The 16653-nt window shown below is 37.8% G+C and overlaps 1 protein-coding gene across 2 annotated transcripts in view; it reads left to right on the top strand.

The window, feature by feature from the left end:
• LOC114623391 (retinal dehydrogenase 1) overlaps positions 1–10660 on the top strand; it is a 132027-nt gene extending 121367 nt beyond the window's left edge. For both annotated transcript variants that reach the window (XM_028770063.1, XM_028770062.1), the window contains 4 exons: positions 1136–1300; positions 3939–4096; positions 7302–7376; positions 10099–10660. In XM_028770063.1, the coding sequence (XP_028625896.1) occupies positions 1136–1300; positions 3939–4096; positions 7302–7376; positions 10099–10171 (471 nt within the window). In that variant the 3' untranslated portion in view covers positions 10172–10660. The remainder of the gene's footprint in view (positions 1–1135; positions 1301–3938; positions 4097–7301; positions 7377–10098) is intronic.
• The last annotated feature ends 5993 nt before the right edge of the window (positions 10661–16653 follow it).

The raw sequence follows: 16653 nt of genomic DNA, 5'->3' as shown, positions 1-16653 counted from the left end.
TCTCTCTCTCTCTCTCTCTCTCTCTCTCTCTCTCTCTCTCTCTCTCTCTTTCTATCTGTGTGTGTGTGTGCATGCACACATGTGTGTATGCATGTGCACACACTATGCATGTGTGTATGTGTGTGTGTGTGAAACATGTCACACTTCAGGCAAGTTGTATGCAGCAATTATGTGGAATCTAACAGTTACTCAATCATTCACCTCCCCCTACTATGAAAACTGGAGTAATACAAAGCCCATACATCTCATCAAGTGGGTTGATTGTTAAGTGATTCTGATTTGCCAACCAGACATCTGATCTGTATTTCATTCTTTCTTTTTTCTTAGTATAGAATAGAGCTTATTCTGGGCATGGAGAAGGGAGTTGAGGGAGTAGAGGCAGAAAAAAGCAGAGAAAGAGAGAGGGAGGAAGGGAGGGAGGAAGGGAGGGAGGAGGAAGAGTAGAGGATGGCCATGAGCACATGGTGAGAGGGGGAGGGTAAAAGCAAGAGGACAGAGCAAGAGCCTTTTCATTCTTTCTTATGTGAAATACTATTTAAACGTGATAAATCTGTGATAACTATCATATTATTTAGACAATCATTTCTTGTTAGAAGCTAAAATTCAACCTAATGAGTTGAATGGAACAAGAATCAAATGGTGGTCATATGTGGTATGAAAGGGCAACCAGGCCAGTAGACGTGAGAATGGACAGATTCCATCTCTGAAGAATACAGATATGCTACAGTCAAAAGCATATCCAAGGGTCATATCCACTGGACCTGAATCAAAGTCCTCCTTCCCATCGCTCCTTTATTTCAGTAAGGAGTAAAGTTCCTGACATGTGCTCAATCATTAACAAACTTCTTTCAAAGGGAATAAGTGATAAATGAGAGTTGTGTAAAAGCTCCATATATTTCCATGTTGCCAATTTCTGTGTTTATGTAACTGTACTTAGTTTATCAATTCTTAAACTTCCTTCCTAAATATTCACAGGAAAAATCACAGCCAAGAATGATCAGAATGAGCTGAACCTGTGTCCAGTGATTCAAACTGTCAGACTTAACAGAATATCTTGGAGGTTAAAAGCCTTGTCTTCATTATGTGCTTATGGTTTTCATTTCTTTTCCTTTTCCCTGTTGTTTCTTTCAACTAGATTGACAAGGAACAACATGATAAAATTCTTGATCTCATTGAGAGTGGGAAGAAAGAAGGAGCCAAACTGGAGTGTGGTGGAGGACGCTGGGGGAACAAAGGGTTCTTTGTCCAGCCCACAGTTTTCTCCAATGTGACTGATGAAATGCGCATTGCCAAAGAGGAGGTAATGTTTCCACATGGTTCTGTTTATGGGCTTGCAGTGTTCTCTCTGTGTGTGTGAACTGTGTGTCCCTCTAAAATCTTCAGCTCCTTGACCAACATTACCAGTAAGTGCTTGGTGACAAAGTCTTAACTTATTGGTGATCCAAGCTAACCAGTAAGGAATCCAAGTGTCCTGTAAAGAGTTTCTGACAAACACAGACAGAAGATCTTATAGGGGTTTTAATTACTGCTTTAAAGGAATAGAAAATGACCTTTTATGTAGGGAAAAATAATGTCCACAGTTGTAGAGTTCCAGTGGGTTTCCATGCTGCCTCGGGTCCCACATGCAGGAGGAACATCTATGGTTCCAGTGGCCTGAGGCTTTGGCGGCAGCAGGCCCCAATAACATGAGGAAGTCCTTGGTTCCAAAAGGGTTTATTGTCATGGTGGATGGTGGATGAATCTGGAAGTACCCCCATAAAACTCAGGCCAGTCCTGAGTTAAATAGGGAGGGAGAAAGGGGGAGAATCTGGGGAGGCATGCTTAATTTGCTCCGCCCTCTGGCCTTCATTAGTATGTAAATCCCTAGGGCCTGAGACCTATAGTCACACCCTCTACCTGTGCACTTTGGGAGGGGTTGTAATGCGTGACTGAACAATGTAGTTTTATGGAGACTAGACTGCTTTTCAGGACCCTGGGTTCTGGGGGCATGCTGAACTCCTGCCGGTTCTCATGTAGAGTCTTGGGGTTCTAGGCACATGCTCAGCCATGAACCAGGCTACCCTTGCACATTCCCACATTTTTCATTTATAAAAACAGGAATAAACGTAAATATATTGTGTTACATATACCAGACACAGAACAAAATATTCTGAATGTATACTCAGTTACAAAAAGAACATAAAAAACTCAAACTCATATAGACAAACTGGACTAGCTTTGTAGGGGAAGTAAAGATGAGTTCTGGGAAGTGCAATTAAGTAGTATCAATAAAGATGGTACCCAGATAAACAACATATAACTAAAAGGAACTAGTTTGCAATTCACATGACAACTAATATACACCTTGAATCTGAAGACTTTTACTATATGCAGAGATATGAGCACATGCCCTGGACAATGAAAGTGTTATATGGAACACTATGTAAGAAGATACCATAACTAAACTACACAGATTCATAATTTCCTCATTCAGTGAATTTATACTCATGTCCTTGATATAGCAGAGGATTTTCTTTGCCTGCACAATGTCAACAAATAAAGAGACAGGGGGATTACTTATCTTTGCAAGAAGAGGAAATAAGTATAGAGAACAGAATTAAATATTATGTGTGGATCATCCAACATACTTCTCACTCCTCAACTACATTTGCATTTCTGTACCTCTTGGCTGATTCTTCCTTGATTAGAGGTATTGTTCTTGTAGACTATGATTAAGATGCATAGGAAGAACAAGAAAGCAGAAAATAATCTTCTTTCCGGGAAACATTTATTGTGTTACTATAATGTGCTCACTAGAATATCTCATTTGCTGCTTCATAATAAGAATCGGGAGCCTACACAGTGTCAGCTAAGTTGCTGCAACCCTGAGCAAACCCACTGCAGTTCTTTTCTACCTGCTTCCCATTTCCAACGCTCACAATGTTAGGCTTCTCAGTTATGCAGGCATGATGGAGTTTAGAACCCCAGAATCTGCCCTCAGCCTATAGGGAGTGGCCACTAACTGCCTCATAACTCTCAAATTGATTTGGAACCAGCAAACCATATGACAACTCTGAGATTTTTGACAACCCATGTTCACATTTCTCAGGACCCTATACTAAAATCTAAGAAACCCCTCTTTTATTTAATTTTGATAAACATCTTATCAAAGATACAGAGGTAAATATTTACAAGTAAACTCATTTGTTTCCTCTAACCTGTGGGGGTAAGATATAAAGTTGTGTGGGGACTTTTCTGATTAGATTCCCACAAAAGTAAAAACTGACTCATACTGGAATAATCAAGCTATAATAGTCACTGCCAAGGACCTCAGGCTTTGCTTAGTGTGGGGTGGTTCCAGAGTTAGATTTCTAGTAATGAATCATTTGTTTGGTAATGGTGTATAAAATTGGGTGTCAAAAGAAATAAAAATATGTGCTATGTTATACCACATTTATAATTATGAAATGATCCAAATACAGAAGAGTAGCTGATATTTAAATCAATAATATGCATACATTTAAAGAGTACACACTGTTCTCAATCTGTCTATTTGTTACTCTTAGAGCAAAGGACTGCCTTCTTGCTCTTGCTGTCCTGTGTAGAATCTTTCACAATGAAGAAAACTAGGCTTAAAGTTTAAAATGTTTTTACGTATATCATGTACTTAGTGATTTGATGTTTGGTCCTTACATTTTGGGCAGCTCAGTCACAACATCTGTGGAAAAAAGAAAAACACTGTCATAAAGATTGGTATATGCTCCACAGAGAATGTCACTCATGATCCCAGCCTGTTTCCATGTTCACTGTCTGCGGCTATCTGTTCTGATTATTACCAATAGGTCTAACATGAGAGACAGTACCTTGTACAATGTACCAATGTACAATGTTTTCTAGGGAAACATATATAGTATATTTAAAATATACAGTTAACTCATTTTTGGTGTCATTCTGTGTAGATATTTGGACCAGTGCAACAAATCATGAAGTTTAAGTCTTTAGATGATGTGATCAAGAGAGCAAACAATACTACCTATGGTCTAGCAGCAGGACTCTTCACTAAAGACCTGGATAGGGCCATCACTGTGTCCTCTGCTCTGCAGGCTGGAGTGGTGTGGTAAGTACAGCTGCAGTGAGATGTGCCCTTCCTATATCAGCCACATGGGCAAGTGGAGTTAGCCACCTCCAGAGTTGAATATTCATTTGAAATTAACTGACCTACTAGAAAAGTAAGTGTCTAGATTTTTAATTCCAAATTAATTTTATTTTATTTTGTCAAATTACTTGTCTAAAAACAATTTGTGAGTGTTTATTTTGTGCATTGTTAAGAGGTCCAAGGTAATTTCAAGGTACTTAGTACTATTTTTGAACAATGGCAGTAAAAGAAGAATTGTTTTCTTTCAGTTTAATCACTTTAGATAATGGTTTAATGTCTCATGTATGCTGGAAGTTATTATTGTTGTTGATGTCATTATCATTTTCTATGACAAACATTAGACCCATTGACTCTCACATTCTAGGCAAGTGCTCTACCCCTCGCCCCTATCTCCAGCTTTATTATATATTTAAAGTGTTAGACTTGAACTGGTCACCTTCCTGAACCAGGCTCAAGAGTTGTTGGGATCCCAGGCAAGGTGCTATAAAGCTTTTATATTAGATTCTTACTCTAGGATATTTTTTTCTGTTAGAGATCTAATTTCTTTTAGAAGAGCATAACAAATTTTGCAAAGCAATTTTCTCTCACCTTAGACCTAGTTTATTCTTTGACTTTTAAAAGTCTCAGGCTGTGCCTCTCAAAGTGAGGCTTTGTCCAGCCTGCTCCATTCCTGGACTCTTTCTTCAGCTCCCCTGTCTCATCAAGCCTCCCTTGCCTCAGTCCCAGCTACAACACAAGCTATTTTCATTCTCTCACCTAGTCCAGCTAAAGAAAATGAAGCACAGAAAAGCATCCTCAGGGACACAGCCAGGCAGTTCTGGATCCTATTGATAGTCTTAGTTTCCTCCTAGCAAAGTGAGAGTCATCAGTTAATTACTTGTAATGTGTCAATGTATTTCTTATAGTCATCATTTAAGCTTCCTTGAAAACTACTATTGATTAACCCAAACCTTAACTATGATAAAACCAGGAACTTGCTAAGGTTACATAACTTATGGACACCATGCAATGAATAACAGAGTGAGAGCCAGGCCTCCATCACACTTAGTAAGGCCTCTTGCGTACATTCAGACACACAAACATCTTCATTAAAAAATAAATGACTAAAATAAATAAGTAAATTAATTCATAAATATACCTTTTACAAAAGTAGAATGGAGCTGGAGAATTGGCTCATCAGTTTAGAGGACTTGCTGGTCTTTGCAGAAGACCCAAACTCAGTTCTGAGGACTCAGATTGGACAACTCACACCACCTGGAACCAATAACCTGATGGCTTGACTCCAGGTGGCCTAATGTAGTTTTTTGGCTTCTGCAGGTATCCCCTCACAAGTCGTATATATACATACATCCAGAAATATTCACATGCACATAAAAACAATAGAGATATTCAACAAATAATATCTATGCAAATATTCTACAATCTGAAGATATCAAAACTGAAGCACTCATGGTCTTCAGAACTTCAGATAAGAGATACTCAACCTGTATCATCTGAGAGCTTGACAACATGTAACCTGAATCTGGGGTAATGACCCAGCTAGAAAGAGCAAGCTTGGTGAGCAATCATGAAAACCTGCCATCCTATTCCCTGCAGCCATGTAAAAACACTGGTGATGGCTGTAACCCCATTACTGGGAAGACAGAGGCAAGGGTTTCCCAGGAATTTACTGGCCAGCCTATCCAACTGAATTGGTGAATTTCAGTGGGAGACCGTGTTCTTAGAAAATAAGATTGAGGGATGATCTGTTTTTTCCAGGATAAAGCTCTTGATATGTTATCAAAATACAAACAGACACATATACACATACGACAATGCCAAATAGAGTAGATAGGATGTATTTATTTAAAAGGAGGGGTGGAAATGATATTAACACAGTACTCCAATGAAATTCTCAAAGAATTAAAATTGACTTAAAAATAATATGAAAATAAATCATGAATTTTGTGATTTTGTGATCCATGATGAGTACACCAATGAAATAAAAATTTAATTACTAAAATATTAAGGCTGCAATTATGGAAGACATCCAATTTCCCTCTGGCCTCCAAGTACAAACACATGCACAGAAAAACCTATACTTGAATAGATTCCACAAGATAGGTAAATAAATAAGTTAACAAATAAATACATGTAACATGATTTTGAATATAGAGACTGTTACTCAAACATCTTAATAATAATATATCTTGGCATAGATCTTTTATAGTTTTTAAATTTCCATATAATGTTATACAATTGTCATTAAGCACAAGAGTAAAAAATTTCTTGCATCTTGTTTTGATTATGGTTATTTTCTGATACTTATTCAAATTTTTATCATAAAGTAAATATGATTACTGACTAATATAGATCTTTCCTGTAATAACCATACTAGTAAATTCAGATACGCTATATCACATATACCTATCACCTAAAATTACTGAAGCCTTACTATGTATCATGTACTTCAAATAGCATGTTTACTGCATCATCTGACAGAGTTCAACAGCCCCATAAAATACCATTTTCTCTAGTATTAAAATAATTGTTTGCAGCCTGCAAAAGTGCACTGTAGTCAACATCCCCTCTTGCCTTGATCTTTTGTTGAGCCTCTCTTTAATTCTATGCACATTTTAATAATGTATTTCTGTATAAAGCATTTAGTATTTTTAATCTAATTAAAATTGCTAATTAGGCCTAATTTCTGCCAACAGTTTGTGTAAGCAACATATCTACCAATTAATGAAATATGTGGACTGTGTATTATGGTTCTCATTGCAACTGCTAAAGAATATTGATTTTAACCTGGTAAATAGAAAAGGAGAATAATACAGCAGACAAACCCCAGCCTCCAGAAAAATAAACACATCTTGACATGGCACGCTCCCTCTACTGTAATTCATACTGCTTTATGACTGTTCACACTTATAGAGGTCCCATTGATTTATTCCTAGGTAATATATGTTTGCTTTCTGCATGTAAGCTACAGCACTGGCTTTTGTTTTCTTTAATCCCAATGAGTATATTATATTGAATGCTGGAGATTTTAAAGTCACTTCTGGTTCTTTTTAGATCCAGTTTTGGAATTATGAGAGAAGGAAAGTATTATTTACAATAGACCCAGTTTTGGAATTATGAGAGAAGGAAAGTATTATTTACAGCATCCTTCTCTTCTTTATTTAAGGGTAAACTGCTATATGATGTTGTCAGCCCAGTGCCCCTTCGGTGGATTCAAGATGTCTGGAAATGGACGAGAACTGTAAGTCAAACTTCGTATTACAACTATATTTTTGTAAAATAAAAAAAGATTGCTATTACCAGAAGAGTGCTATATATTCAATACCTTACACAAAGTATGCCTGTGTTCTTCCAAGAACTTATCTAACTACATAATGACATTTTAAATTTGGATGTATTTCTAACAGAAGGAATATACTTTATTAATTTGTTACTATCCTTAAAGAACCACACTAACCATCCCACCTTGGTAACTAATTGTTGCCTGCTTTTAAGATTGCCTCTGGTATAAGCGACTAGAATCTAATTGGAAAACATATTCAGAAAGTAAAGGGATAAACTGGTAATCTAGAGATCCATCTAAATAAATATAGAAACACTCTAGGTATTTTAATATAGCACTTAAGTGAATCAAGGTTGCTGTATCCCAAATTAATATGTTTCTAGTGACATCTACCAAAAAATTGGTGCACCTCTGAAACAAGGCACTTGCTATAAAATCTCTCCAGAGAATTACTCAAGTGACTGTTTCTAATAAACCACAAGAATTAGATTGTACTAAAATTAGACTTAACCTTAGTATTTGAGAGACAGAGGCAAGGAGATCTCTGTGATTTCAAAGCCAGCATGGCCTCTGCTGTGAGTTCAGAGAACTCACAATGACATAGTGAGCTAAGATACAGGCCCTCTAGGATTATACAGTGAACTCCTGTTTAAAAAAAAACATATATAAATCAGATGGAAACATGGTCCCCAAGATTAGAGACATGAAATTCCCGATGTGTTCAGTGTAGCCCAGCCTTGAGTTCTGAATCTGTGATCAGTGCTGACACTGGAATAGGTTACATGACCAAAATCAAGCACTTTATAATCTACTCAATTCTCAGTTGATTACTTAATAACATTTGGAAATGTTCCAATTTCAATTACTCTCTGTACTTCACAGGGTATTTTTTCTTCAGCCAAAAGCAAAGCAAAAGCAAAACAAAACAACAGTTTAAAAAAAAAACAGCAAATGAAACAAGGCGATGTTCTTAAACACTTTGTTTTAAACATCTAGTCTAAAACAAGGACTAGAATGAATTTATTTTTTGCTTGACTCTAATTGTCACTTTCAGCAGCTTCCCTGAGACTTTGTTAATTTCTAGCCTCAGAAGGAAAGGTAGACGTGACTTGCTCCTACTTCTCACATATTACATGGTCTGTGATGAGAAGCTTGGGCAGCACACAAACGTTTTAGTGGAAATGCAGTCACAGACCTCATCCAGGGCTGTTGCATGAGAATCAGTAGCACATGAGAAAAGTCCAGTTGATTTGGGCAGTGAAAACTCAAAAGCATGGAACTAGTAAGGCATGGAATTGTTCAGCTAGTGAGAAGTGTAAGCAAATCTATCTGCCTGTGATCTACCTTGGAAACTGCACATGCACAAGATTCCAAAGACTGTCAGCCTTAATGAGACCATAACAACACATGATTCCCCAGTGAATGCCCTTGCAGCTCTAAATACAGTGGAAACCAACTTGATCAAGACCCTAGCTTAATTTATCTACTTCACTGAGATAAAACAGTTCTTAAAATACTATCTTTTAATAAAATTTAGACAACTGAGAAGAAACCTATTAACTACTGTGAAAAAAACATTTTCCTTGAAGTGTTCAAGAAGTATTTTCAACTCTAATAACCCACAGAATAATCAATATGAGGAGATTGTTTGTAGGGAGAATATGACATCTTCTATTACACAGGAGAAGAGCATCAGGAGCAGCATTGTGAAAGACCAAAGTCTTGCTCTCTGCAAGCCTGTATGTACATAGGTGTTTTGATGCTGAGAACAGTCCTATGTGCATGGAACTTTATGTACGCACAAAAACAATGCAGAATATAAATGATCCTACTTGTTAAGTCATCCACAACATGGAAAGAAACCATCATGTTTAAAATTGGTGTGGGACAAACCCCTGATTAAAAGTTACTGTTGTATATGCAGATGAACTTTTCTAAACTGCTGTTCACTTGTGGATGACTTGAAGGTTTTCCTAAGTGTGTTATAACAAATTGCTTACTAGAGAAAGTCAATCCCTGTTAAAATCCCCAAAACTTGAATCAGGACAATCTTTAGTTTCTCTCCTCCCTAAAATTATATACAATCAATCTAAAAGATAGAAAACTCCACCAAGAAAGATTAGGTGGTTGTTTTGCTCAGAATCAAAAGATCCTGCTGAAAGTACAGCTTTGGAACACCATGAATGAAAGTGGATCGTGGTCATTCCCTAACCTGCTTACCACTACCACTTCTGTGACTAGGCAGATGGTACATGCAGACTCCAGTGCAGCTGGTGGCTTATCTCGCTGCTCTTTAGTGACCAGACAGTACAACACGGCCTACATCTCCCTTAGTTATTAGTCTGATAAAATCAGACAAAGTTGAGTCATGATTTGGGTTATTAGTAATATTGTCAACTAGATTGATGTAAATGATACTTTTCTGTGAAAATGAATAGGATACATAATTATTTAAAATAAAATACATGTTTTTAGAAGACTGTTGTCCACTTGGAAGTGTATAATTGGGCATAAAGCAAATGGTCAGCAACAATATATGAACTACTGCGTATTCAGGAAATATTTTACTGTGGACCTGGTCAGATAAGTAAGAAAAATGAGCACCACATCATCAGGGATTATATTTGATTTACACTGCAGTGCACCATCATATTTATTGGCAATTTTCTTCCCTCTTTAGGGGTGAACATGGTCTTTATGAATACACTGAGCTCAAGACAGTTGCAATGAAGATATCTCAGAAGAACTCCTAAAGAAGCCAGCAGAGTAAAGAGAAACTCTCAGCAGACTACATGTCTCCTATAGTAACCAGCATAGCGGTGTTTTACTATAATTTCTTCTTCAGTTGATTTCTTAAACAAAAGGAATTCATCAGTGTTACTGTCACTCATAGAAAACATGTGGCTTAATCTGACAGAATCATTCACCTTCTAATATGTGACCCCAATTCTTATCCAAGAATAAGAGGATAGATTTAGGTACAAGCTCTCTGTAACTCTGTCATGACCAGGTACTTTTCATTGTAGCTACTTAACTAAAGTACTCATTTGGTGAGGAGGACCAGTTGTGATTTAAGTTCTGAGTGACTCCTTGAAGTACTCACCATCCATAATAACTGCAGAGCCAGCTGTTCTGTTCCCCCGGTGTTGTGAAATATTATCTAGAATGTCATGCCTAATTGTCAAATGAAATGCCTAGCTGTAATTAGAACACAAAGCTTAATAAAGGCACCCTTGCATGATTCTGTTGGTCTATAATTATTTGGGAATCACCTAGGTTTATGGTAATAAACTCTATTGGTCACTCAAAAGCACTATTATATTCAGCGAATACATGCATTTCAAGAAAAAATTCCTATCTGCTCCTCCTCAATGAGATTGGAAAAATGTACTTGTAGAGTGATCCTTGAAATAATTGGTGTACATTTGAGTAACTGATACACACTACTGAATGCCTTCAAGGTTCTGCGAAGACATGCTATAAACTGTAACCCTTAATAATTGTTATGTCAAGGTGGTTCACTTCAGGAAAACAAACACATATTTTTAGGTGGAAGTGTTGTTTCCCTAATTGGTTCCTGATTTGGTCAATAAAGAAGGAGGGAGCTTGAGCCGAGCCGTGGTGGCACATGCCTTTAATCCAGCACTTGGAAGGCACATGCAGGTGGATTTCTGAGTTCGAGGCCAGCCTGGTCTACAGAGTGAGTCCCAGGGCTATACTGAGAAACTCTGCCTCGAAAAAAAACAAAACCAAAAAAAACAAAAAACAAAACAAAACAAAAAAAAAAAAAACAAAAACGGTGGGAGCTAATTGCTGGGCAAAAGGGAAAAGGTGGGACTTCCAGGCCCAGGAGGAGGAAAAGCAAACACAGGGAGAGAGGAGGGGGCTCTTCGAGCCGAGCCAGGCTTTGGAATGAGTAGGATGCAACAACCATGTCTTAGGGCAACCAGAACCAGCGGCCTCTGCCTCCAGCCAGTGGTCGATACAGGATAGATGTTAAGTTTAAGGCTAGAGATTTTCTTGCCCAGCAATTGTGTTATCTGCCTTTTTTATTGACTAAATCAAGAACTAATTAGGGGAACAACACCTCCCCCTACACATATCTCTGGTGTGCCAAAAGAATGAAGTGCATAATGGAAATGAGGCTTTTGAAACCCTGTGTTTGGCAGTGTGGAAAGAGATGGAGGTGAAGTTCCAAGGAACTGAGAACAACTTCCTGAAGGAATAAACTAGATATGAACCTTAATAATAAGTCAATCAGTTTTTAGTGCATAAATGAAAGAAATATAATTTTGTTAGAACTATTCATTGTAAAAAAGAGTGTAGACATTGTATACACTATAGTCTTCTGCCCTTACAAGCTTCACACTGAACATTTGTAGACCCAGAGAAATCCTCCTGCTAGGTTTTTGTTGTATGATGACATTTTCCCAAATTTATTTTAGCAATGAGCTTGTCTTTCTGTGTGGCTCAATTAACTCAGAAAGCCTTGCTGGAAGATGCTACCCCTGCAATGGCCACAGTGGTGCTGGAGGAGGTGGTGGATGCTCTGAAGATCAGAGGATCCTCTGGGGTGATGTCCTCTGTGTAAAACTCACAGCCCATGCTCCTATTATGTCCCCTTTTTGGCTTGGGCTCCCACAGGGAAAGAAAGATGGGCCCAAATAAAAACAAGAGATATTTGTTTGGCCTACATACTCTAAAATGTTCTTAGTTCAGAGACTTAAAATTTAAGGTTGGAAGTCTCTAGACCAGCGCTATCCAGACTCTAATTACAAATAAAACAGCTTATCATTGTCATGCAGCAGACACCCTGACACTGATGTTATGATGCTAAGATAGCTGCCCTCACATAGCAGCATGAGAATCAACAAAAGTCTGTGGCTCTAGAGGCCTGAAGCAAATGAAACTCCAATTTTGAGATTCTCAGACTTATGTAAACTTAACAGTTTTACCATCGTTAAAATGATGCTATAATATTTGCAACATATTTACTGCTATTTTGAAATCTGGAGAAACAGCAATCTTGGGAAAACTGAAAGACATTTGCTCACTGAAAGCAAAATAATTAGAATTACAAAGGAAGTTTTCATTTTCCTAAATGGAAAAAAAAATCTATCTTCACGAGATGTATTTGAGGCATGTGTCATCAGCAGCCAGGCATGTGAATACAGTGGCAATGTACCTCACCAGACACTTCTCATATATCACAGAGCAGGCTGAGCACAGAACAAGACAAAATCCAGAAGCAGGTTTCAATATTTGAAAATTAAGCCTTCCTTATGTAAATAAGATATTACAGGATTAAACAAAATCTTGCTGCTTTGTACTTGCTTCACCTAAGTGTCTGGACTTTGTGTGCCATTAATTGTATGAAGACTACAGCAGCAATAATTCTTAAAACCTTGAAAAGTTACAGGTTTTCTTATTAACTCATGTGTGAGCAATTTTATAAAGAATTTAGCTTTGCTGTTGGAAGCATGACTTTGTTGTCCATGGAGTCCGTGCAACAAAAAAGATGGTCTTCTCCACACATACCAAGCTAAGAGGCAGAAATTGAAATTTACTATCGAGGTAGTGGAATATCAGACCTCATATACAGGTTATTATATCTTAAGCCCTGGAGAAATTTTTCTCTTTTCCTTTTTGTATCGTTTTTTACCTCTCTCATTGTTTTTAAAAGATAGTGCTCCAGTGGAAAAAGGACAGCATTTTCAACAAATGGTGCTGGTTCAACTGGAGGACAACATGTAGAAGAATGAAAATTGATCCATTCTTATCCCCTTGTACAAAGCTCAAGTCTAAGTGGATAAAGGACCTCCACATAAAACCAGATACACTGAAACTAATAGAAGAGAAGTTGGGGAAGAGCCTCGAATACTTGGGCACAGGAGAAAAGTTCCTGAACAGAACTCCAATGGCATATGCTCTAAGATCGAGAATTGACAAATGGGACTTCATATAATCACAAAGTTTCTGTAAGGCAAAAAACACTGTCAATAGGACAAAACGACAACCAACAAATTGGGAAAAGATCTTTACCAATCCTTCATCTGATAGAGGGCTAATATCCAATATATACAAAGAACTCAAAAAATTAGACTCCAGACAACCAAATTACCCTATTAAAAAATGGGGTATAGAGATTAACAAAGAATTTTCAATGGAAGAAACTCGAATGGCCGAGAAGCACCTAAAGAAATATTCAGCATCCTTAGTCGTCAGGGAAATGCAAATCAAAACAACCCTGAGATTCCATCTCACACCAGTCAGAATGGCTAAGATTAAAAACTCAGGTGATAGTAGATGCTGGTGAAGGTGTGGAGAAAGAGGAACACTCCTCCATTGTTGGTGGGACTGCAAGATGGTGCAACCACTTTGGAAATCAGTCTGGCGGTTCCTCAGAAAATTGGACATAGCATTACCTGAGGATCCAGCTATACCACTCCTAAGCATATACCCAGAAGATGCTCGAACATATAACAAGGACATATGCTCAACTATGTTCATAGCAGCCTTATTTATAATAGCCAGGAGCTGGAAAGAACCCAGATGTCCTTCAACTGAGGAATGGATTCAAAAAATGTGGTATATTTACACAACGGAGTATTACTCAGCTATTAAAAACAATGAATTCGAGAGGTTCCTAGGTAAATGGATGGAACTAGAAATTATCATCCTGAGTGAGGTAAGCCAATCACAAAAGAACACACATGGTATTCACTCACTGATTATTGGATATTAGCCCAGAACCTTGAAATGCCCAAGATGCAACACACAGACCACATGAAGCCCATAAAGAAGGAAGACCAAGTGGGGGTGATTCGGTCCTTCTTAGAAGGAGCAACAAAATACTCAAGGGAGCAAATATGGAGACAAAGTGAGGGACAGAAACTGAAAGAGGGGCCGTCTCAAGACCACTCCACCTGAGTATCTATTCCATGTGCAGTCACCAAAGGTAGATGCTGATGTGGAAGTCAGGAAGTGCATGCTGATAAGAGCCTGATATGGATATCTCCTCAGAGGTCTTCTCAATAGAGGAGTTAGAGTCAAGACTGAAGGAGAGTGGAAAGGATTTGAGGCACCATGAGGAGAGCAACAATACCAACCAACCACAGCTCCCAGGGTCTAAACCACCAGCCTGGGAGCACTTAGGGAGGGATCCAGTGCTTCAGTTGAATATGTAAGAGTGGAGGGCCCTGCTGGGCATAGGTGGAAGAAGAGAACCTTGACCATGAAGGCTGGATGCCCCAGGGGGTGGGAATGTTGAGGGTGGGGAGGTGGGAGGGGGGGTAGATAGAGGTTACATCCACAGAAAAGAAGGAGGAGGGGTGAGGGGATTGGGGGTTCCTGGGTGGGTGGGGGATGGGGTAAGGGGACAACATAGGAAATGTAAATAAAACATCCAATAAAAATTAAAAAACAAAAGGAAAAAAAGATAGTGCTTATGGAACTATTTTTGAAATAGATAGAAATGTATGAAGGTAGTGAACTTATTGTTTCTTAATGTCAACACAAACCAGAATTGACTTAATGTCAAGATCTTAGCTGCTTTTTCTTGTATTTCAGAAAAGAAAAATAAAGCCTTTTTTTTCCTTAGGCAATATGCTTCTTCTCCCCATATTCCATGCCTATTTTATTATTCTTCTTATCTCATGAATCCAGTAGCCTATTTTTCAAGGTGTTGAATATTTTATTGTTGAAATTCATCCATCCCAAAGCAGTTTAGAACTTGCTTTAGGAAAGGGTCTGAACCAATTCTTCAATTCTGGTATATCCCAGAGTGGGAAAAATGGTTCTCAACCATAGCCATGTAGGAAATTTCCAATCACTGGACACTATGTTTTCACCCCATGTTGTATATATCCCCAGGCAAGAGCAGAGCTCTGAACCCTCACCTCTCTTCCGTGTGTTTGGAAGTCTCCTGAGAATGTGCCGCATGAGTCTGATTTTTCACAGAAGGCTGACAGATCCCTCTGAATGTTGTCACCCAAGTATTAGAATTTTTGTTTGACTTCATTTTGCAATGCTATTTACTCAAAGATTCATCAGCCTTAAGAAAATATTGAAAGTCACAGTACTGACTTAAGCTAATAACTAATGTTTTAACTTATTTTAAAACAATTTCAAGCTTGTAAAGGAGAGACCAGAGTGGTGAAAAGAACTCTCCTGTACCATTTACTTACTAATTTTAGCTGTTTTCCAGTCTTGACTCTACCTGTCCCATTCTCTATACAGAGACATATTTCTGTTTAGAAACATTTTGTAGATACCAGAAATTTAGCTCAAATTGCCAATTTGGTCCACAAAATCTAGCTGTCCTTTCAGAAAATCACAACAGAATCTTACACTGACAATAATCGAGTACTAACACCTAATACCTAGGCCTTCATCAATGTTGCATAATTATTCATTATCCTTTATGAAAGACGTATTATAGAAACTGAGGAAGACTATGTATTGCATTTATCTACCATGAGTTACTTTTGTTTCACTCTTCATTCTTGATAGGAACACAACATTAAAGGATACTTAATTCAGTCAGAAGTTGAGTAACTCAGAAGTTACTAAGAGAGAAAAGGCAAAGGTGATGGATGGTTTGAAGATGAAACATGTGTGAGTTAGATGTTTGATTATTTGCTGTTATTCAGACAACAAAATTTCATTAAAATGAAAAAACATGGTTTTTTTCTCCTTGGACTATTATAGAGAAACCTATATTCTGTAGAGGACATCAGTGTCCACACTGTGTATATTTATAATAGAAATCTCTCTTATTTTACTCTTCAGCTTAATCATTTGAACTCTTCAGACACAGGAAACTAGTGATGAAGGACAAAGCTCTCACCTCAAATGAACAAAAGAGATGGTACGTTCTGGGTTGAATGTCATTGACTAGGGCACAGAGACAGCAAATCAGTTCTCTACATAATAGGTTTTAATAATATAGAAATGTCATTAGCTTATTTATTATAGTAAAAGAACAAAGGTAGGCATAAAAAACACACTTTTCAAACATACTGATGGGTACAAAATGTAGGAAGGTTATTGAAATTGAGAAAAACTCTGCTATCTGCTGTTCTTCTTAGATCTTTGGTTAGTGAACGATGAAAGTCTGTTCTTTTCTTTTATTATTATTTTATTTATTTACATTTCAAATGTTATTCCTTCTCAGTTTCCTCTCCTAGACCCTCTACCCCACTTCCCCTCCCCCCTTCTTCTATGAGGGAGCTCC

The sequence above is a fragment of the Grammomys surdaster genome, unplaced genomic scaffold (genome assembly GCF_004785775.1).
Source record: "Grammomys surdaster isolate TR1022 unplaced genomic scaffold, NIH_TR_1.0 198, whole genome shotgun sequence".
Classification (NCBI taxonomy): Eukaryota; Metazoa; Chordata; class Mammalia; order Rodentia; family Muridae; genus Grammomys; species Grammomys surdaster.
Note: the sequence above shows the minus strand (reverse complement) of the source record. Positions and strands in the feature narration are given on the sequence as shown.